Genomic DNA, 22741 nt, shown 5'->3' with positions numbered 1-22741 from the left:
CACACACACACACACATACATATATACATATATACATACATACTGTGTGTATGGAACCACACAGCACCTCATACTGACAGAAAAACACACAATTATTGACATTTTTGCAGGAGTAAGACCCTTTGCTGTGACACTCATATATTTAACATATATTTAATCAGGTGTCTTTCCATTTCTTCTGATCATCCTTAAGACGATTCTACACCTTCATTTGAGTCCAGCTGTGTTTGATTATACAGATTGGACTTGATTAGGAAAGCCACACACCTGTCTATATAAGACCTTACAGCTCACAGTGCATGTCAGAGCAAATGAGAATCATGAGGTCAAAGGAACCGCCTGAAGAGCTCAGAGATAGAATTGTGGCAAGGTACAGATCTGGCCAAGGTAACAAAAAAAAAATGCTGCTGCATTTAAGGTTCCTAAGAGCACAGTGACCTCCCTAATACTTATAAGGTGCGTCTTTAAACCTGTTTTACCCTACACTCAAATCTAGTAGCTGTGTCAGATTTTTATTGTAAAACAACAACAACAACAACAACAAACATCAGAATGACTTTCAGACATCATGGCATGAAGCGAGAAAAAATGCATTTAAATAAAAGACTTTTGGAAACATCTTTTTACTATTGATTTTTGGACATGTGTTTATTGAAGCAACTTAAATTTCTATTGATATTTTATTTATATACTTTTTGGATACGTTTTTATAATGAATAACTATTTTACTATAAAAGCCTGTTTCTATTATATATTTTTTTTTTCCATATAACAGTAATGAAAATGAAATTTTTTCACCTTCAGATCTGAGATTTGTGTAATCGTTATCCATGCATACAAATATATAATATGTCTGGAGCTTTGGGCCAGTGCTGTAAATTGCAGTCCCATCAGTCCCTGTGTCACCGCCGTTCTTATTAAACTTCAAATACAACTTTGGTTTGTGTGTGCGCATGCATCCATGCCCACAAGAGAACTCGTCTTTGCTTGTGTGTTTTTTCTTTTTCTTTTTTTTTTCTTTTTTTGCCAGTGAGAATGAGCATTTTCTCTTGTGGGATATCGAGTTTGGCGTGTGGTCTTGAGCGTGTGCTCTCTGCACAGGACAGAATCAAGAGTTGATGGCTTGAGAGGTGGCCAAGCGAATGCCCGTCAGCCCATGTGCCAGCATTGACGCAGGTGATATTGAATCAGTCATTAGCAGATTGATGACTTCAACCCGAAAGGCTGTACATTGTGGAGCTTTCCATATGGGGTTTCCAGCTCTGAATGAAGCCAGATTCTTCAATCAAGACCTTCCATGGCGCTGTCAATAGCATTGATATTAGGGGCAGTTTAAAGCTGTGAATCATGCTACTAAACGCAGGGTGCACTTTGGATATCTGCAAGAAAAAAATGGCACAGTGAATTAGAGGCAGTATTGTGATGAAGCACAGCGATCGATGACAGCTGGCTGATTCGCTGATCTAAGTAGCTAAATTAACCGCTTCACACTTGCAGCTTGAAATGCTTCATTAGTGCCTACTGACCATTTAGTCCAGAGTCTCTGAAGCGTGGCAGTAAAATTAACTAGATTTCTACATTTTCTGTTGAAAACATGCTTGCAAATGTTGCTTACACCACCTTTGCGGCCCACCTTCAAGTTTCTATAATATTTTCATGTTCGTATATGCATCAAGGTTTAAGTTGTTTTTCTTATTTCTTAAATATACATGTATGTTTTATAGAACACAGGGTTGTGCAATATTCCTAGCAAAGGGAGACAGGGAAAGGGACACAATTCTTGAAATGTGTATACATTTTAAGAATTGTGTCCCTTTCCCTGTCTCCCTTTGCTACATCCCTCAGGAGATCAAATTGGAATTTTATTCGGAATGACAATAGGTTGAATTTATTGAAATCCAATTTTAACAACTTTAAAACGAGGCTCTTAAGAATGGACAAACATTCCTTTTTCTCATTAAAAATGATTTGTATTTAAATTTATTTTAACTGAAATTTGAATTTTATTTCTAGGTTTTGTTGTCTACCTTAATTCAAATTTAAAAACATTCCTACATTTATTCTAAAATAAATCACAACCATAATATAAAATGTTCTGCATAAACAGTATGGTCCCCCTAAAGCAACATTTACTAGGTAACTTTTGGCAATTAAAAAACAGAACTGCATGCGTCTTGTGGAAGAATATTGTAGCCTGAGCTACTTCTCTCTGTTTATGTCTGTGGTGAGTCAAGCAGGTACAGGGTGCCGACCCGAACCAGACTAAAATAGTCTGAATATAAACACATTATAAGTGTACCATAGTGATTCAGGACAAGACAAAAACACAGTTTAGAAAATTGATTAATTATGTTCTCATTACATAATTTTTTACATTTTGAGCACAAAAAAGTAGCACAGTGTTTCTTTAAAAGGTCACATAATCCACATATAAGCAATAGGGTTAAAGAGACATGATCAGGACATGACTCAGGTCAGGCTCAACTGGGAGCCTTTTATATTTCAATTCAAATTGCCTTTTAATTAGTTTACTGTACTATATGTAGCACAGAAGATTTATCATTCTCTTTTGTTTTAGAGGCAAAATATTTATCTAAACTTTTATTTTAACCTGTTAATTATTCTTTGTTTTTTATGTGGTAGTTTTCTTAGTTGTTCTAAAGGAAATGGGTTGGAACCTGGTGTGCATCATGTCCCTGCCCCATTAATGCAACACACACCCCTCCTCCCTTTCCCTCTCCCTCACCTTTTCTAAGTAAGAAGGCATAAAAGGTATTTTTTCAGCACCCCTTATTAATTAAGAAAAGGAAAATCAGTAATCATTTGATTAGTTGACAAGAACCAGATACTGAAATTTTACATTTAAATTCACTAATTGACTATTTACTTGACTTATGAACTCTTTTAATGAAAATTGGAACTACTCACTTTTACAGTCTACAGTATGTATAAAACACATGTTTGGTGTGAGCGCACCGCAATGCATCAGGTACTTAAGATGTAACTCTAGGTTCCTCAGAAAAGCCTGAAGTATCTTCAAGCTGCTATCCAGTGTCAATGCTTAAAATGGTGCTATAATTCCTGAGGCTGATACACTGCCAATTTATCCATGCTTCTTACATGGCAATTGGAGAGTATGGATGACGGGTTTTAAAGTAGTAACCGGTCTCACACCAACCGCCAGCGGTTTCATGTCACTGCTTCGTTTCTGTAAATATTACATAGTAGTAATTGATTAGCCAATGAATGCAATTTACGGATTAAATTAAATTCTGAACCTTATTTTTGCACTTATTGCTTCTCAGACCCCCTTGTTTTTATGAACATATCCAGAGTCCAGTGCTGTAGTCAAATGTGCAGCTGCTTGCTTGGTCTCATATTCATCTCCCTGCCCCATCCAACCCCACCATTCACCTCCCCCTCCCCCGGTCCCACTCCTCTTCCATCAGCTCATGATTTTTTTAATTCACCGTAGCCCTCTCGTACTCCCCAGTCAGCGCAGTTGACAGCACTGAACATGTATAGGCATAAAGCACAGTGATGATAAGCACATTTAAGCTGCTGTATTGGCTAGGGGAGGGGCTAGCACCAGTAACTGCTGCCTCATTGGTGTTCTGAATGGCAGGGGAGGGGCTGAGAAGAGTACAGACAGAGAGAGAGAGAGAGTGAGGTGAGAGCTTTGCGCTAGGTTGGGAGGTAATGCCCAATAGATGCGGCTGCTGATAATAGCGTGTATCAGCAGCAGAACAGTGATTGAGAGCACAGACAGAGAGAGAAGGAGAGGAGCAAGGAGCAGCATGCCGTGCCGGAGAGTGTTTAAATCAGAGCAGCGTGATTGATTCAGGCAAACAAGGATAAAATAAATATATAGAGAGTCTCTTGGAGCGCAAAATCCTGAGAAGAGAAACGGGGGTGGAAGTTATAAGGCTGTGGGAACTCATCAACTGAGGTCAGCAGGCAGGAGTGTGGGATCGAGCAGCAGCTGAACCAAGCCGGACATTGCTTGGGCTGGGGGTGGACGCTCTCTTAGAGGGCTAAAAAGGGGCGTAGTGTGAAGGAATACTGCTGAAACTTCAGTTACACTCAACGTGCACCTGCTTGTGGGAGTAAAGCTTCTGGATGTTACAGCAAGGCTACGGGGCATGCTGCCACTAGGGCGATTTTGCAAAGCCACTCTCTGATTGACTGATCCTGATCTTTTGTGAAAAAGAAAGACTAGTATTTTTGGAGCACTAGAGCGCACGTTCAAGGTTCTGCTCAAGGGCTATTCCCAGAGACATGATAGAGAATGAAATAAAGAACGAGGCTTCCGTTCCAGAGCATGGAGAAGTCAAGTAGCGAGGAATCTGCCATCCACCGTAGCCCCTCTGTGGACAGTCGCGACTCAGACTTTGCCCAAGCCTCCACCTCCGGACGGCCGTTCGGGGGACGAGGCTTTACCGCCGGCGCCTTTTACGGGTCCACTGGCCCACGTGCGCAAACTGCTGCTCAAAGCGGGGCGGCCGGCGACGACAAAAGCAGTAATAAGTACAAGGCTCCTAAAGGCAGCAAATACGTGGTCTTTTACCTGGATCTATCATTTGTGTTCCTTCTAGAGTTCAAGAAGTGCAACATGGCGAGAGGCTGCTTGTGCTGTCTGAAATACATGATGTTTGTCTTCAACCTCATCTTCTGGGTAAGTGACACTTTCAATTTACTTTCCTTTTGCTGTGTTCTTCTTCCACAGGTAGTGAGGTACGGAAGATTTCAGAATTCTGTTTGCTAGCTTTCTAATGGCAACAAATATTGAGATGTCAGGGTGCACTCTCCTCAGAGTGACCCGTGCCGGTACTGGGACTTTCCTGTCATGTGTTTTTCCTATGTTACGTCAGGCTAGCCATGCTCTCATTTACGTACTCGCTACTATTTCTGGCTGCCTTTGAGTCTCCTGGGGCACCCTGGGAAAACTGTGCCACACTCCCGGAATGGGTTTAGCTTGCGACTTGCTTTGATGAGATGCTGTGATGTTAACACAAGGATCGTTAGAAAGGAGTCCATGTATTCTCTTTAATCACATTCAATTATAACTCTTAACAAGTGTGAAGTTTGTTGGGAACTGAAGTGATAAACTTGTCTTGTCTTATTCAGTAAAATGCATTCAGTTTTGCACCGCTTCAGCGAACACTGAATTTATGGTTTTTGTGTTTAATTTTGCTCATTCATTTTTGGTGTCACATGGTTTACTGTTGATTTATGATGATGATCAGTCACTTTGAAAAACCTCAAGGCCATGTTTTTGTCACTCATTATTTTGTGAAGCATATCTCAGAAAGATGAAAATAGTGAATTAAAAGCTGATGGGGGGGGACATCAGGCTAAGTCTTTTGTGCAGAGGCACTCATGCATAAACGTTAATCGCGTAAGCCAACAAGGTTTGCCTTGCACTCGTACTCTCAGAAAGTAATATCTGGGGCGCATCTAAGGCACTATTAGAGGTCTGACATGGCATTAAATAATTCCCTCATCTATCCGCTTCTCTGTCTATGACAAAAGAGATATGGAAGATTGTATACAGAATGAATCCTGGAGCTTCAGTAAAACCCAGAAAAGTTGTGAAATATAGTGCAGGATGGGTAGCCAGAGCCCCTGAGACTTGTGCTGAACTTGGCAGAGGTCTTAAAGGCAAGTGTTTGGAGAACAACATGTGGCGGTGTCACAGAGCAGGTACTAGAGTTGTTTCCTTCAGGTCATTATGCTTGTGTGAACTTTTTTCACCAGAGCTTAACCCAGAGTGACACTCCCCATGGGTGCTTTCACAGTTCACCGGGGCATTAACCCATTTTCTATTGTGGTGAAGGGTTGTGAGCTTTGACACGACACACTGTCAGAAAGATCTGATATGCTCTTTAAGAAACAAGGGCTAATAATAATGGTTCATTTTGACTAAGTGTGTGTGTGTGCGTGAGTAGCCGCATCAAGGACCGCCTTGTCCGCTAGTGATGCAGCTCCTGCTGAGAGGTCATTTACATGTTCTTGTGGTAATTTTTTTTTAACGATTCCTCGCATGACTTGATTTGAGTCCCATGAGGTCATTCCTACAAGTCCTAGAACTATGCGTGTGCAGTTACCAGCACGTGTGTGATTTAGGGTTACGGCATTCCTCGGAGAGTGATGGCGATTGAAGCCTGGCGATCTCCATAGGAGTGTGACTGTATCATGACACCCCTGGGACCACGCTCCTCTCGCTTTGGCGCTCCAGGAATTGCAAGGTTACCATTCTGTGGAATGCCAAATCCTGTCACCCCATCCGCTTCAGAGAGCCAGGTGCTGCCGCCTGCTGCCTCTTCTCAGAGCTTACCGTTGTAACACGAGGCACTAGGTAAATAGAAGAATGAACCCTGAGGCTCCTGTACAGGACTTCAGCAGTTGCTTGTGACCATCTGGCTTGTCATTCTTAGATGGATTAGCTTGGTTTGAGTCGGACAGCTTCAGCACAGATTAGAGCATTTAGTGCTGAGCTTGGTTACACCATGCTGTGCTCCTGATTCTGTAATAGGTCAGCACTCGCCATGGCTAAACAACCCACTACTTTTTCTTTATCAATGGGGATTGCGTGTAATTTGCCCCAGTGTCACCAAGTGCAATGTCACACAGATTACTTGACAAGTAACTATGTTTAACTATTTTTGTCTTCAATTCATATTTTCATTTAGTCATTTATAGAACAGAGGGTTTTATTGTTTTGTCTTATTATATTATATTTTCACATTCTGTAAAGCACTACAAATTATCTTTCTAATTCTTTGAAAAAACTACTGCATTTTTTTTTAATCTCTTTTTTTGGAGGACCCTCTTGCACATGCCCCAAACATTTAGTCCCACCATTTATATGTTTGTCTCTGTACATTAAGATGTGATAATGTATTTTAACAGACAATTGCATCAGCTTTAATTAAATCAGTTGTTAATTGTTAATGAATATTGATTGCAAAGTTTTGATTGGGCTAACTCATAATGGCGCCATCAGATTCAGATAAGCTCACCAGATTCATTACAACCTCATTCATTTCTTGTGAGCTGTTGTAATTTGTCTAAATCATTTGAATCAGGCCGAACCATATTTCACTGGAATATTTCAGTGGCTCTGTGCTTTTTCTTTGTCCTTCTCCTATCCTGTTATCATCTTACGGCTGGCTAAAGCATTACAGCAGGATGCCCCACAACATCCTTTGTAAAATACTGAATGCACAGCCTCGTTTCACCGCCATTATCATATTACATCAAACACATTCTTATTCAAACAATACTGCCACCTCAGCAGTTTGCGCCAAAGGTGTGCAGCTCCTTATCAAAGCTGCTGCCTCTTTGTTTGCACCTTCGTATTTATGAATTCTGCGTTTCACTCCAGGGATTTATCAGGCAGGGGATTTATCTGCCTTTTGGACCAAGGTAACAGAAGATTAGGATGTCTGTCAATTTAATCATCTAGGTTGACATTTTGGAGTTTAAAATGTTGGTGTCAGTGGGTGCTTCTACAAAGCTCACAAAGTGAGTAGCAGAGTACTCTGGAAAGGAAAAAGAGGTGTGTGCTGTTGAACAAGTGAGCGGTAGAATGGAGTTCCACACTGCGGCAATAGCACTCATGCTCCACCCACCCTACTAGCTAATGTCCGTTTTCCTACAGAGCTTCCATCCAGGGTAGCAAAGCTATTTTTTTCTTCATCTCATTCATTCTTGTTTCCTCTTCTGCATGAAGTAGCTTTAATCGCTCTATCCAGCAGGAAATGTAGCATTTTAACAAGCTTTCACAAGTATGTTTAACAAGTCTGTTCTCACCTTAAACAATTTCTCCTGACAAGTGTTAATCTTGGCAAAAATAATTCTTGTTTTTTATTCCTCCAGTAAGTGAAATATAAGATTTGTGCACAAATTTTTTAATGGGCCCAACCCTTTCAGATTATATCAGCGCTGCAGATTTTTTATATTCTAAAAAACATTGTTCCCTTTTTTAAAGGTAATACTTTCGTTTAGGTACTATAGACTAGTTGCTTATTAGCATATATGATGTTGTCTGTTTATTAGTACTTATAAAGTATATATTAATGCCTATTTCTGCATGACCACATTCGACATCCCTTAAAGGTTTACTTCAGCGATTAGCATATGGCTTTGTATCAGTAGAAACCCTGGAGTATATTCAAATGATTGTGCTTTCCCCCCTCATATCCCCCTGAGACAAGAGATTTATGCATTTTATTTCTGGAAAAATTCCTCCTATGATGCAAATTGACGATATTTGCATCATAGGAGGAATGTTTGGCCAAAGGCTAAAGACTACAGCCAGCAGAGGGAGCCGTTTCCGCATGTTTTGAACCCGAGCATGGGGGATGGAGATCACACTCAGCTGACAGGGAGAGCTCAGCTCGCAGCTACAGGCATTCATTTAAACGGAGCTATGGTGAGCAATTTAAGTCTTGTAACTTCTCAAATTAATTTCTATGAAAGTTAAGCTTGCAAAGGCATGAACTGAAACGCGCCAGACTGAACTCGCGTTGTGAATGTATGCCGCGAGTGTAGTCGCGATTACCTCAGCTCTCATCACGAGAGCTCATCAGCTCGTTTTTTTCACTCCTGCAGTTAGTCCTCAGTGCTGTGATACTCGCGCGGTGACTCACTCATTATATTGAACAGACACGTTCAGTTTTTAATTGTAGTGTCTTCTCCAACTCAGTCACAGTAATCCAGTAGGTGGCTTTGGGAATGGCCTCACAGGGCAGCGAAGCATTCTGGGAATTGTAGTCTTTCATCCCCATGAGACAAAATTACATTTTCTGTCTTTTCTCAGTCTAGAAAGCACCAAATTCAAAAATAATTTCACATTTCTACTACATTAATGACCCAGTTTAAATACAGATTCATCTTCCCAGCGCTGAAGTACCCCTTTAATCTTACCCAATACCTAAACTCAACAACTTCCTTACTAACTATTAATAAGCATCACTTAGGAGTTTATTGAGGCAAAAGTCATAGGTGATAGTGACAATTGGAACCTAAGCTCTGATTTGCTGTTTTTCTGACCAAATAAATCCCAACCCTTAGAGCTTTAAAAAAAAAAAAAAAAAAAAAAACACCTTTTGTTTATTTTTTTATTTTGTTTATGTGTTGGATAACCCACTAACTCACACCACTAACAAACTGCAAACTTTACACACTATTAGAAAAGAGCAGCTAAGTTCTACAGAAAGATGACTGTATTGCGGCAATCACCACAAGAAGGAGTATCATTTGAACAAATGATAAACCACTTGTTTCGATTGTTATTGTCCTTATCATTTAGAACTGTTTGCCTATTTCTTTAGTTTTTTGCATCCACTACGAATTTAATGCAAATTGTATGCGGCAGATTTTTGATTAGCCCTCCTTTGAGCATCTTGTATAGTTGTTTACCACTTTCTTGCCTTAATATAATTTACTTAGCATCTTAGTTTTCTGCGTATCTGGGGGAAATTCTCTCAATAAGTGCATTTAGACCTTCGATTTCCCTGCATCGTATTGTCTCCTGTGTCTCCTGAAAGGGTTCATTAGCTCTGGGATCTGGTTGGATCAGTTGGATGTGTTTTTCTTTCCAGGGGTCTGTCATTGTAATGTGGTTAAGAACCTTTGTATAGAATTAGTTCTGCACAACCGTAGATTACTCAAATAAACAAGAATTAAGGATATTGTGATGGTTAATGACTGTCTATTTTGCTCTTTTTTTCTTACCTTATTTGTGTGTTACTTTCTGAGATACATGCTTAAACATCCACTTGACCTGAAGCCCAGAAGTAAAGATAAGATAAAGGCCCATTCAGTAGTGAACCTGAGGCAGCAGGCAGTGTGGCCTTCATTTTGAGAGTTTGAGCCAATTCGCAGCAACAGAGCGGGTCAGATTATGCCCATTCACTTCTGCATCTGATTCATAGCAGCTCATGGACCAATTAAAATCAATTCACCCTTAAGGGCAAGTTATGTTATCAAATCTCCATAACACCTTAAGAGACATTTCAGTTGGTTATTTTTTTGTTTCATTTCCTGTCTGCCCTCGTGAGGAAACCTATGCAAAATAAATCATAGACCTGTACACGGTATAACGAACAAACCAATCTGTCAAAATCTTAACTGTGCTTGTTTAAGACCTTGATGAATTATGTTTTTTTAGAAATATAGGGCATTCAGCACTTTCTTTCAGCATTCTATTAGCTGTTGTAATCCTGCTGAAGTGTCATGTAATGCAGGAAATAAGCAAGTGCATTTTGTGTGCTGCATGGGGCTTATGTTGTATCAGTGTCTTGTAACATAAGGATCACATTATTTTGAATATTGTAAAAAATAAAAGCACAAACTGTCCCATTCAACTGCACTTTGTCTTTATTTTTTTTAGAAAGCAAGAATGTAGAATGTGTGCAGGGTTGGACTCATGCATATTAATTATGCAGTATTAGGTTAGTCTCTGATTTGTTGAAAAGCACACTATTTAACGCTTATTCGTAGCTGATGTAACATTTTGGCACAGGCTTCCTTGAGGTCTTTTGTCGTTTTATATGGAGCCATCTGCAAGTTTGAAGGAAAGTCAGTTTACCCAATGTTTGGCATTTTAAAAATATATATTTAAATATACATATAGAATGATGATAAATGTTTAAAAAAAGAATGAATTTAATCATTATGTAGCTTGTATGCCAGTGACTGCTATATGCTAAAGTATACTAAAGTATACTAAATAACAAACAATAAAGGCCAAGTTCCACAAACACGGCTTACAATAAGCCATTTTTAGGCTTTAGTTCACTTAGGACATTTAGGTAGCTTTTTTAAACATGACCTAAACAACATTACTGGTGTGCATCTTGAGACAAAACAATGGCAGTGGCATATTTTAAGATGTGTCAGTGCACGTTGCTTTCAGTTAAAACAGCTCAAACGTGCATTTTAGTCTGGGACTAGCTTAAAGCAAGCTTTTCAACCAAAAATGAAAATGTGATTTTTATCTGCTTACCCCCAGGGTGTGTGCGAAATGTAGATGTCGTTGTTTCTTTAGTAGAACACACATGAAGATTGTTAACTCCAACCATTGCTCGTATGATGCATGTCAATGGGGGTTATTTCTATGAGAGCTACTATGAGAGTAAAAAACACATAGACACACAAATCCATATTAAACCCTAAGGCTCATGGTGACACATTGATGTCTTAAGACACGAATTGATCGGTTTGTGTGAGAAACCCAACAGTATATATATAACTTTTTTTTATATAACAACACTATGTACAAAAGCCGTGAGCGCGCCATCCCTTCCGGCAAGTGAGGTCAAATGTACAAGATAAGGTGTATCTCAATGGGATAAAAGCAAGGCAAGGCAAGGCAAGGCAAGTTTATTTATATAGCACATTTCATACACAATGGCAATTCAAAGTGCTTTACATAGAAAGGAATTAAATTAGGGCTAAAAAATGCATAAGAAAAATAATACAATGTAAAGAGAATTAAAAATAATAAAATGATGATAACCAAAGAAAAGAACAGGTAAACTAAAACAGTTATAAAAAATTATTTAAAAAATGATGCATAGATAAGGTGCAATCAGTTGGACGTACAGTGGCTCAGAGCTCATTCAGTAAAGGCACAGCTAAACAGATGTGTTTTGAGTCTGGATTTGAATGTGGTTACTGTTGGAGCACATCTGATCTGTTTGGGAAGCTGGTTCCAACTACGGCTGGCATAATAGCTAAAGGCAGACTCTTCTTGCTTTGAGTGAACTCTTGGTATTTCTAACTGACTTGATCCTGCTGATCTGAGTGATCTGTTGGGTTTGTATTTAATCAGCATATCTGCGATGGATTGAGGTCCTAGGTCATTGAGTGATTTATAAACAAGTAATAGTACTTTAAAATCAATCCTAGAGGTAACTGGAAGCCAGTGTAAAGACCTGAGGACTGGTGTGATATGGTCATATTTTCTGGTTCTGCTCAGAATCCTGGCAGCAGCGTTCTGTATGAGCTGCAGCTGTCTAATGGTCTTTTTGGGAAGGCCGGTGAGAAGGCCATTACAATAGTCCACCCTACTGGCGATGAAAGCGTGAACCAGTTTCTCTAAGTCTTGCCTGGAGACAAAACATCTAATCCTTGCAATATTTTTCAGATGATAGTATGCTGATTTAGTTATTGCTTTGACATGACTAGTGAAACTCAGGTCTGATTCCAAAATCACACCAAGATTCCTGACTTGATTTTTTGTTATCAGACCTTTAGCCTCAAGATATGCGTTCACCTTGAGAATTTCATCTTTGTTTCCAAATGTAATGATTTCAGTTTTGTCTTTGTTTAACTGAAGATAGTTTTGGCACATCCAGTTGTTAACTTCATCAATGCATTCGCACAGCGAGTCAATGGGGCTGTAGTCATTAGGTGACAGTGCTAAGTAGAGCTGGGTGTCGTCAGCATAGCTGTGGTAAGCAATATTGTTCTTTTTCATTATTTGGCTCAGTGGCAGCATATACAGGTTAAACATGAGAGGTGCTAGAATTGACCCTTGTGGGACTCCGCATGTCATGGATGTCCACTCAGACTTATGGTCTCCTATACTCACATAATAACCTCCCCCTTCTAAGTATGATCTGAACCATCTGAGGACCATCCCAGAAAGCCCGACCCAGTTTTCCAGCCTGTCTAGAAGTATGTTGTGGTCAACAGTGTCGAATGCAGCACTGAGATCAAATAGAACCAGAATTAATGTTTTGCCTGTATCAGTATTTAAGCGAATATCATTTATAATCTTTATGAGCGCTGTCTCTGTGCTGTGATGCGGTCGGAAACCAGATTGAAAATTGTCAAAGAATCCAATAAAGATCCATAAAGCGGTGAAAGTGATCTCTTGCGCTTACGCCATATCGTGCAATTTGACCTCACTTGCAGGCAGTGATGGTGTGGGGACGGCTGATGTACATAGTGTTGTATTTAAAGTTTAAAAAAAAAAATATATATATATATATATATATATAAATATAAATACTGTTCGGTTTCTCAGACAGCCGATTGTTTCATGTATTAAGACATCAATGTGTCGCCATGACATTCGTATGTCTATATGTTTGTTACTCTCATAGTGGCTCTCATAAAAATATACCCCATTGACATGCATTATACGAGCAACGGTTGGAGTTAAAAATCTTCATTTTTGTTCTACTGAAGAAACAAACACACCTACATCTTGGATGCCCTGGGGGTAAGCAGATAAGCATCAAATGTTTCATTTTTGACAACTATCACTTTAAGTCTTGTCTGTGAACCCAGGGGGAAAAGACCCAAATCCCTGTCTGTCTTTATTACGTTCATTTTAGGTGTTTCTCAAATGGTAGAGAATGTATCACCAAGATCTTGGTTGTAAGGGATTTTAGATAAAGGTGTCTGTAAAATGCATTTTGTGTAATTGATTTAATAATGACATCTCTACTTAAAATAGTCGTTCTTCCGAATGTTGAGAAATGTGAGCTTTTTTAGCTGTGACTTTATTTTTATATGAGTATCTCTTTAAGATAATTTGCTGCATTCTATTCTTTGAATAGAGGGCAATATACAGTAGCATCTCATTATAATGACTGTTTTGGCATATTTTATGTAAAGAAGAAAACATCACAATGCTCCTTCAGTGTTAGCGCAGTTACCTCATGGATGCTCACCCAGGACACACAAAAAGCTCTACGGAGCACCAAATGTTTGTCGGAAGGAGAGCAAACTTACTGACTTTTATGAGATGCTAAAAATAGCAGGAGTAAATGTGCAGCATAACACTTTGAAGCTAATATTAATTTAGCCTACTTTTTTCTCCCTTTAAAAAGCCCGGGTCGCTGAAGCCATTTGAACATGATGATTTTAGCAGGAAAGACAAAGTCATATGGAAGAAGTCATGGCTCATCAAGAAGCATTTACTGATAATGACATCATAGCACCTCTGAGGGCCACAAACCAGCTGAAATAAAAGGCAAAGATGCAGTCTGCTAGTCAGAATGATGCTGCTTACAGCTTTGTATGCCTTCATTTGCAATTTATTGAAATTAACTGACCATACTCCACTTTACTGTGAGGTAATATCACATATCACAGGCTGTTGGGTAGATATATGCGTGTTGGTTTTGGAGGTTGCTGAAGCTATCATTATGCCATGTCTATGAAGTGGTTTGAAAGGGTTCCTTCAAAGTCATTCTTGATTTAGTCTTTCATAGATCATTCCTGAGTGGGGAAACTTTCACCATCTCACCCCAGCTCAACCCCTGGCAGAAGAATCAATGCTAATCTTCACCTAACCTGTAAATGAATGCAGATTGCAAGAGTAGCATGCCCCAGTCAGCACTTTCCCTGTCACCTGCAAGCAAATTATGCAGGAAATCAATGCCAACATGTCAGATCGTGCCCGACTCTCCCAGCTTGCACCTTTCACCTGGGTGCTGGGATATGACACCGGAACTTGTCTCTGTTAGTGTTGTGCTGTTTAATTAACAGGAAAGTGGATACTTAATGGGGCGTCAGCAACTGGAGAACTGCATTTTTGGCAGGGTTGTGAAAAATTCAGAATTAAAAAGACACCTAACAGGAAGTTAACTTAGAGTTTGAATTGGAATGCTTGGTCTGTCTGTCTATCATGATGCATTGATGCAACATAGATGCAAAAATCGACTGGCCCGGGACCAAAACTGGCCTGTCAAACTTGTGTGTTTCCGATTCAAGCCTCCTTTAAAAGTGCCAAAATTAGTGGCTTACTGCGTTTAAACTGTTAAACATATATAAAAAAGGGTATTCAGTTAAACACAGTCAATTTTGGAAGGTAAATAGTTAATGCGTGTAACAGTATATCGGATCCGTGCATAAACTCTTTGGGTCCTATCATACACCTGTGGCAATAGGGTGCCACATTGTTTAGATATATACTGATTGGCTTCATCTCTCTGTCTCCTCTCCACCAATCAGCTGGTGTGTGGTGGCGTTCTGACACAATATGGTTTGCCATTGCATCATCCAGGTGGATGCTGCACATTAGTGGTGGTTGATGAGATTTCCCCCCCTTCCATATAAAATGCATTGAGTACCCAGAAAAGCACTATATAAATGTAACGAATTATAAAAAAAAAAAAAAATATTTGTGCTCCCATGGGCATGCTGATCTAAAAACAAGGTGTTTTGAGGCAGCTGAAAATGACCGAATTTTTGTTTTTTTATTTATTTAAGGAGCACATTAGTAATATGCAACTATAGGTACACAACATGCATACACTTTGCTTATTACACACACAAGGAAACACAGCAGCACATAAACATTTTTAAATATGAAAAATGAAAGGATTAAAATGTAATAGAGTAGAATCAGAATTAGCCTACCTATTTGCAGTAATGATGAGCAAGCAGATCCGTTACCTCGCTAGAGAAGTGTTCAGTTTCATTTTGTAAATAGCGAATCTGCCATGGCATGAGTGCAATTGTTTTTTTTTGTGTGTGTGTTTTTTTTTTTACTCTTAATAGTTTATTGCATGTTAGGCACAAAACACACCCATTACTAATTAAGAGAATAGGGACAACCCTTGCACAGTCCACTGACCGTGCACTTAGATTGAAACTTTAGACTATGCACTTAGTTTGTTAAAATAGGGCCTTTAATGTGACAGCAGTCTAATATTCCTGATGCTGTCTGCCATGTAATCAAAGAACAAAAGACAAAGAAAATCAATCTCTGCTCTTGCTGCATAAGGTTGATAACTTTAATTCTAAGCGTGAATCACTAAGCAGTAATATTTTATTACTGACTTTTTACTTGTTTTTTATGATAATACAATTTTCCATTGAAGAAAAGGTGATTTTTATTTGTATGTGCTGTATAGCTCTTTGAAAAAAACTGAATCTGCTAAATTCGGTATCGGCATGTCACATTTAAACAAAACAAAAATTGTACAGCTTATCTATTTTATTAGCATTTTATCTATTGTTTTATTGTATATCTGTCATGTCATTCAATCATTCTGTCTATGGTTCAATTTCTCATCATTTTACTATTTACTGTATGTCCGTAAACTTTCAAACTTTAAGGCTTTTTAAACAGTTTTTTTTTTCCAATCATATTTTGTCAAGCCAAAAATTAAAGTTCGTCTTGACAAACTTTTCTTTTCTATTTAAATTTTTAAAATTTAGTTTTTAATTTCACCTTTTTACATTCAAATTTAAAAGAGAATATACTTTTTTTCTATTTTACCACAATTCAAATTAAAGAATTAAATCTGAATTTAAAAAGCATTCTCAGTTCATTTCTAAATAGCTCCTGATTTTGTAATGGTCTCAAATGACCCAAAGCAGTTGTATAAAGCCTTCCATTCAGTCAAGCATGGAATTTTCTGTTGGGTTTCTGCTACATTGTAATGATGAAATAACCTTATGTAGAATTATTCTCTAGCATCTCCTCCACCAAAATTTCCTCCAGAAGGCTCAAGCTGTTATTAACAGAATTTTCAATTTTCCTTCCTTGGGCAAAAATCTCAGTTAGTTCTATTAGTTGTGATTGCATTCCGACCAAAACCTCAAAGGCCTGGATATGATTTTTGTGTTTGGAATCTGTATTTTTCCAAAAAAAAAAAAAAAAAAAAAACTCTCATATTCAACCCACGCAGTCCGTTTGGCTCTCTGGGGCATCATGCATTCAGGAGACAGGTTTTTTTCACAGCTTTTTGATAAGGACCACTCTGTCATTTTGTGTGCAGTCTGGAGTGAGTTGTTGTCACTGTCGGAATGAGAATAGACTCCAAGCTCTGCGTGGATATGGGCCCTCTCCAACCACACTGTGAATGGCAGACACCATGGTGTCAGTCTCAATTATTGAAGACTATTGCCTTGTTTCTACCAAGCAGTGCATTACAGTTCAGTATAGTACAGAACAATTCGGGACTGTGAACTCTGATCTGGCTTGCATTTCCACCACCAACAGTACCCTAACTTGATGGTGGTGTCAAGTGGTGTCAAGTAGCGATCAACGAAATGTTCGCACAAAGAAGAAAGCGATGGCATGTGGCTGTTTGCCACAAGAAGATAAGTGCTGACATTAGACGTTTCTCAATAGCAAGTATGCAAAGTCCAACTCAGGAGAATGCAAATGCAGAGTCGCGTTCTTTATAGCATCACTCAGCTTGCTCTGCTACTCTGGTTATCTGTGTGTGTGTGTGTGTGTGTGTGTATATATATATATATATATATATATATATATATATATATATATATATATATATATATATATATATATATATATATATATATATATATATATATATATATATATATATATATATATATATATATATATATATATACAGACAGACAGACAGACAGACAGACATAATTGTACTATAAGAAAAAAAGATACTTTACATTTTTTTTGTTATTGGTGAAGTCGTGTTAAACTTTCTTCTCCTGCATCAAATTCTAATAGCAGCACAGCTGAAAGGTTTGTTTGAGCTTCACCCTCTACTGTACAGGCGTGAATTTGCATTTCCTTTGTGAAAGGGCCTTTACAAAATTAGAACAAAAAAAGCCCAGCCCAGGTAAGAAAAGGAAACTTAAAAGTAATGTAACATCACTTTTCTTAAAAAGTAACTAAGTACTGCATTGAGTTACTTTTTAAGGGAGTAATGCAAAATTTGAATGCATTACTTTTCAGTGTAACTTTTCATTTTGTTTAGTCATATAAACCTGTCATGTTATATTTCATTACCTCATCAGGGTGAGTTGGGAATGAAGTTCAATCGAATGTGCTCTGGGAGGTAAAAATGACCACTTTATTTTTGTGATTATTACCGTATATTGTATAAGTAGGTTAATTCTATTTAATGGTAAGCTGCAGTCTTGCAAAATCTTCCCCACTTTACAGCTCATGCCAATCAAAATGACTCAAAATGGAAGTCCCAAGGCTGAGTCTTACAGATGTCTCAAATTATTCTGTTTTAATTAAAAGCTGAATGTTTGCATATGTGAATTGTGCTTGCAATGGCCTTAAAAAAACATTTAAAATCAAAATTCTGCAAACCGATCTGAGTGTTTTTGTTTTGTTTTGTTTTGTTTTTAACTGACCTTGCACATCCTCATCAATGCCCAGGCATGCCGCCGTCTTATCATTTCACTCCAAATCGAAATTATGCTCAATCAATAAAGCCCTGCATAAAGCAACATTATGGTTTGTATATTGCTGCTCTTCACAAATGATGGAATTTTATGTGTGTTTCAGATGCTATTCTCGCCACAGGAGCCTGAGGTCGGCTGTAGCATCTAAAGCAGATATAGTGAGAGCATATAGTGAGATCTCATTTAACAATTTTTTTGTCCATTACTCTGCATTCATATGCAGGGGTTTTCTTTAACCCACAAACAATGGATCATATAGTTTTACTGCAAATAAGACAGATGGCACACATTTAACTGCAGAATTAATTGATGGAAAACACTCTCTTCCTCCAGACAGATGCTGCAATTGCTCATATTTGGCTTTTAAAAGCGATCAGGTGTGCATAAAGGATGATTCTACTTGGATTACAGGCAAGACCTGATGAGTGCCAAGAAAGAGCAGGGGAGGGTGGATCGTTTCATCAGCTAATATGGGAACGCAAACCCACGACCACGAATGAGCTCACACTCAAGTTAGTTTGGAACGTGACCTTTGCACTACTTGACACCCACATAATCATAAGCCCTGAAAACATTTTCACACAGTGGAAAAATTTGCATCTCATTGCCTGTACGCTTAAAAGGATTTCTGAATATTTTTCATGTTGGTCTCTTTGGAACCTTTGACCTCCAACATTATTATGCTATGTGGATGATATTCGCTCACCGCTCTTGATAGTCTTTCTTTGTCCTGAGAGGTCTCTGGAAAGATTCTGAAACGACTTCTATACAGGCTGGTTTAAAAGTCTCAACTACCAACTGAGAAAAACACTGGTTTCTTTTTGTTCACTTTAAATGTATTCATTTTTGCTCAATTAATATAATAACAGCAGGAAAGCACTTTCGTGTTTTAAAGGAAACAGGTGGCCATTTCAGTAATTACCTGATCAGAATGATATAATTCACATAATTATTTTTATCATTTTGTCATAAAGGTGTTTCATACTCCCGTAAATCACTCTTTATTATAAAACAATTTGCTGTGTCTCAGAAGTGACCGCACTCATTTGATTAGAGAAGGTGTTTTTTGTAAATCGTGCTGGTAGATTGCTTATCCTCCATAAAGATTTAATGATGTTGATACAAGGAGTAAAAAAAGAGCAATGGCCAGTCAATTAACAAAAATCATCAAATGCAGCTTAATTTGCTCTTAGAGTGAAGTGTTGAGAAGAACTTTGCTGACTGTACTTTTCATCCTTTTTTATGATTGTATGATGTTATTTTACCTCTAGATGGTTTCACTAATTACCTTAAAGTGCTCATTTCACAATTAGTAGTTGTTTGGACCAAATTGGGATAAGAGATTCTCAATTCAACGTCGCAGAGGCCTTTAAATTAGACTGACCGAATATGATGTTTATCTGATAAAGTCTCTAGAGTAGGGGAGACCAGGGACAGTTGAAACACTTTTTGTAAATTTTAGCAATAGATCAGAAAACATTTATACTGCAATAACCAATTTATTATATTATAATCTTCAATCTGTCAACTTCTGAAACAATGTATTTATGTGATTTTTATGAAATATGTACAGGTTACAAAATTGATTTTAATACAGTCTCTCCACAGGGACAGTTGTAACACAGGTCAGGGATAGTTGTAACATGTCTAAAATAAGAATCAATTCTATACTCAAAATGTTATTGTGACTATTTTTTTAATATTTTTATATTACTATTTTGTGACTATTTTTAAGTAATGATTACCTTTTTTCATACCACATGACAAAAAGAGAGCACATAACATCATCCAAAAAAAGAACATCAGAAAGAAAAGGTTTTTTTTGTTTGTTTGTTTTTCCTCAAAAATAACCTTTGGTGGATAATTCTGTCATTAGGTTTGAAATGTGGCCCTTTCTGGAAAAAAAATGGAGGGAAACTAACTGAGCATGTGCAGAGTGAGTGTCATCACTCTACACTCTTAGCAGAAAAGGTTCTATATAGAACCTTAAAAGTGCTACGTATTTGGAACCCATAAACGGTTCTATATAGAACCCTTTTTAAGTGCCAAAAGGGTTCTTTCTTGTCATTGTAGAAAGTTTTTAGCATAAAAGGTTCTTTGGAATTGAGTAGACTTCATTAGGTTCATTGGGGTTAGAGCCATGGGGTTCTTTACTCAACTCCAAAGAACCTTTTATGCTAAAAAGGTTCTATAATATAAAACTATACAGCATTTCAGAATGTTTGTAAAAAATCGGCACCAATATACTTCCGGGTGGCAGAACGCGAGCAGCTTCTACTGACAAACTGAAGAGATCCAGCCGACTACTGTAAACAGTTACATAGTTAAGAACATTGTTGTTGATTAAAGTTGAAACTATGACGAAAACGTGTTGTGTTTGGGGTTGCGCCGTCAGATATACAGCAAAAGGTGTAGGATTGTATCGATTTCCTTCAGAAAAAAAGTAAATATATCCAGCAAAACCTGTGGGTGAGGAGGCTAAATCGAGTGGACGTCGTCAAAAGTGGTGCTACAGAGAAGTATTCTCAAAACGGTCCATCTACAAAATCATAGCAGAGCATAATTATCTTCAGCTGGGGAAATTCGAGACTAATATTAGTAAACTTTAGATCTCTTTTAAAGATCGAACACATTGCCAGTCACTGCCTGAAGTAAAAGTAGGAAGAAACTGAACTTCTAGTGTCATGTAGGCTACTGATCGAATGTCAATGGAAGAAATAGGAAAAGCAAAACATAGTTGTAGGCTGATGGATGATTGATGCGTGTACCACATTGGCTTCATCATCACCGCGAGTTTAGTTTGAGTGAATGCCTAACGTTAGCGGAGTAGCGCTGGTCTACAGCACGCTATCCTTCGGACCGTCAGAAGCTCACCTCTGTGCCTTCTGATCCGACCCTGACCGAGCAACAGAAAACCATCATAGACTTTTTAGTTAGAGAACAGGGAAATAGACCATCTACGATAGCCTAATATATTGTAAGTCAAACAGCAACAGTCCCCAAAATAACTACTCAATGGTAGGCTGAGGCTCATTTAAAAATTATTGTAGTAGACTAGCGCTACATCTACTGGAGCAAGGCTAGGCATTTCATGTATCGCTATCTCCTGAATTAATTAATCAGTCCCTCAATAATCATGTTAAGTATGTCTGAATCCCAAGCAATTTACTAGCGTTGCCATAGGAACGCTTCGGCTTTTGCCACCCGGAAGATCGTTTATTACTGTTGTGACGTCATGGTGAATTGTCGTATATAGAACCTTTTCTTCTAAGAGTGTAGGTTGTCTCTGATTGGAGGTATTCAAGCCGTAATAACTGTCCCTGGTCTCCTCTATAGTTTTTTAAAGTATGTCTGAATATTCAAAATATCTCACTTCCTTTTGGGTTTTCTGAAACAGCGTGAAGTACACTAAATTGAAATTTTGTAGGTGGCGCCATTGATCCTTTTTGCCTCACCTAATTCTGATTATCTTTCCCAGAGTTTTAAAGCATGTTTAGACACTCAAAAATGATTCATTTCAGAGAAGAAAAATAATAGACCGAGCAATTCCAATGGGGTCCTCACACCATTGGTGCTCTGGCCCTAATAACCAGTGAGCAAAGGTCAGCGAGTACATCATGCACCAACTTTAACATAGGCAAATTGCCTAGATAATTGGGACAATTTATGATGCCATTCTCCAGAAATATCAGTGGACAGCTGGGCAGGATGTAACTAGAGAAGCTACAGGAAAGGGCGAATGCGATGTAAAGTCATCCCGCTGCCTCACGTGTGCTCAATTGACATATTCATCTCCGGCCTTGAGGCATGATGGAAAAGAGCTTCTCCCAGAGTGACCATTGAGCCTCATATGGCAGTTGCTTAATGTGATGAAACTGCTTCACCAGCAAGAAAGAGATGTAACAAACACTGTAATCTGACTAACGTTAGTAGCATGTAGAAATCTGGAGGAGAGATGACAGAAATACTTTTTTGAGCTTCCATCAACCAATCTGTAAATATTTCAGTACAACACCGCTTTAATAGCATGGCAAAGCTTTTGCACAGCACTACGGGGAATTTCTGGTTAAACACAGTCATTTGAAGCCCTTTTACAGTGCTTCTATCTAGTCTGAGGCTGCTCAATAAATACTCAATTGTTTTATTCCTGTTTCTTCCACTTAACGGTGCTTAATTTGGGAAGGGAACCCCCCTCTGCCAACAGAAGTGCAGTGTGTACCTTCTAATCACGTCAGAAACGTAACCATGTCTTAGACATTGGGAAGGGACCTTTTTTTTATTTTCACTTGGGGAACAGGTGGGGGATGAGGGGGTATTGGGCTTATTGTTTTATTTAGGATATTTATTATAGGAATTAAATTATTAAAGGATTAAAAGGGATTTAAAGGGTTAGTTCACCCAAAAATGAAATTGATGTCATTAATGACTCACCCTAATGTCGTTCCACACCCGTGAGACCTCTGTTCATCTTCAGAACACAGTTTAAGATATTTTATATTTAGTCCGAGCGTATCTAAGTGTGTGCACACTATACTGTCCATGTCCAGAAAGGGAATAAAAACATCATCAAAGTAGT

At 38.3% G+C, this 22741-nt stretch overlaps 1 protein-coding gene across 3 annotated transcripts in view; it reads left to right on the top strand.

The window, feature by feature from the left end:
- The window catches only part of tspan9a (tetraspanin 9a), a 324934-nt gene that overhangs the window by 201214 nt on the left and 100979 nt on the right, over positions 1-22741 (top strand). For 2 of the 3 annotated variants that reach the window (XM_067420224.1, XM_067420225.1), the window contains one exon: positions 4596-4675. In XM_067420224.1, coding sequence (XP_067276325.1) covers positions 4613-4675 — 63 coding nt within the window. In that variant the 5' untranslated portion in view covers positions 4596-4612. Of the gene's footprint in view, positions 1-3683; positions 4676-22741 lie in introns of those variants that run through there. The other variant, XM_067420223.1, reaches the window with a different exon arrangement.

Source organism: Pseudorasbora parva, chromosome 16 (genome assembly GCF_024679245.1).
Source record: "Pseudorasbora parva isolate DD20220531a chromosome 16, ASM2467924v1, whole genome shotgun sequence".
In the NCBI taxonomy this organism is placed as follows: Eukaryota; Metazoa; Chordata; class Actinopteri; order Cypriniformes; family Gobionidae; genus Pseudorasbora; species Pseudorasbora parva.
The sequence above is the reverse complement of the archived record's forward strand: the minus strand, read 5'-3'. Positions and strand labels throughout refer to the sequence as shown.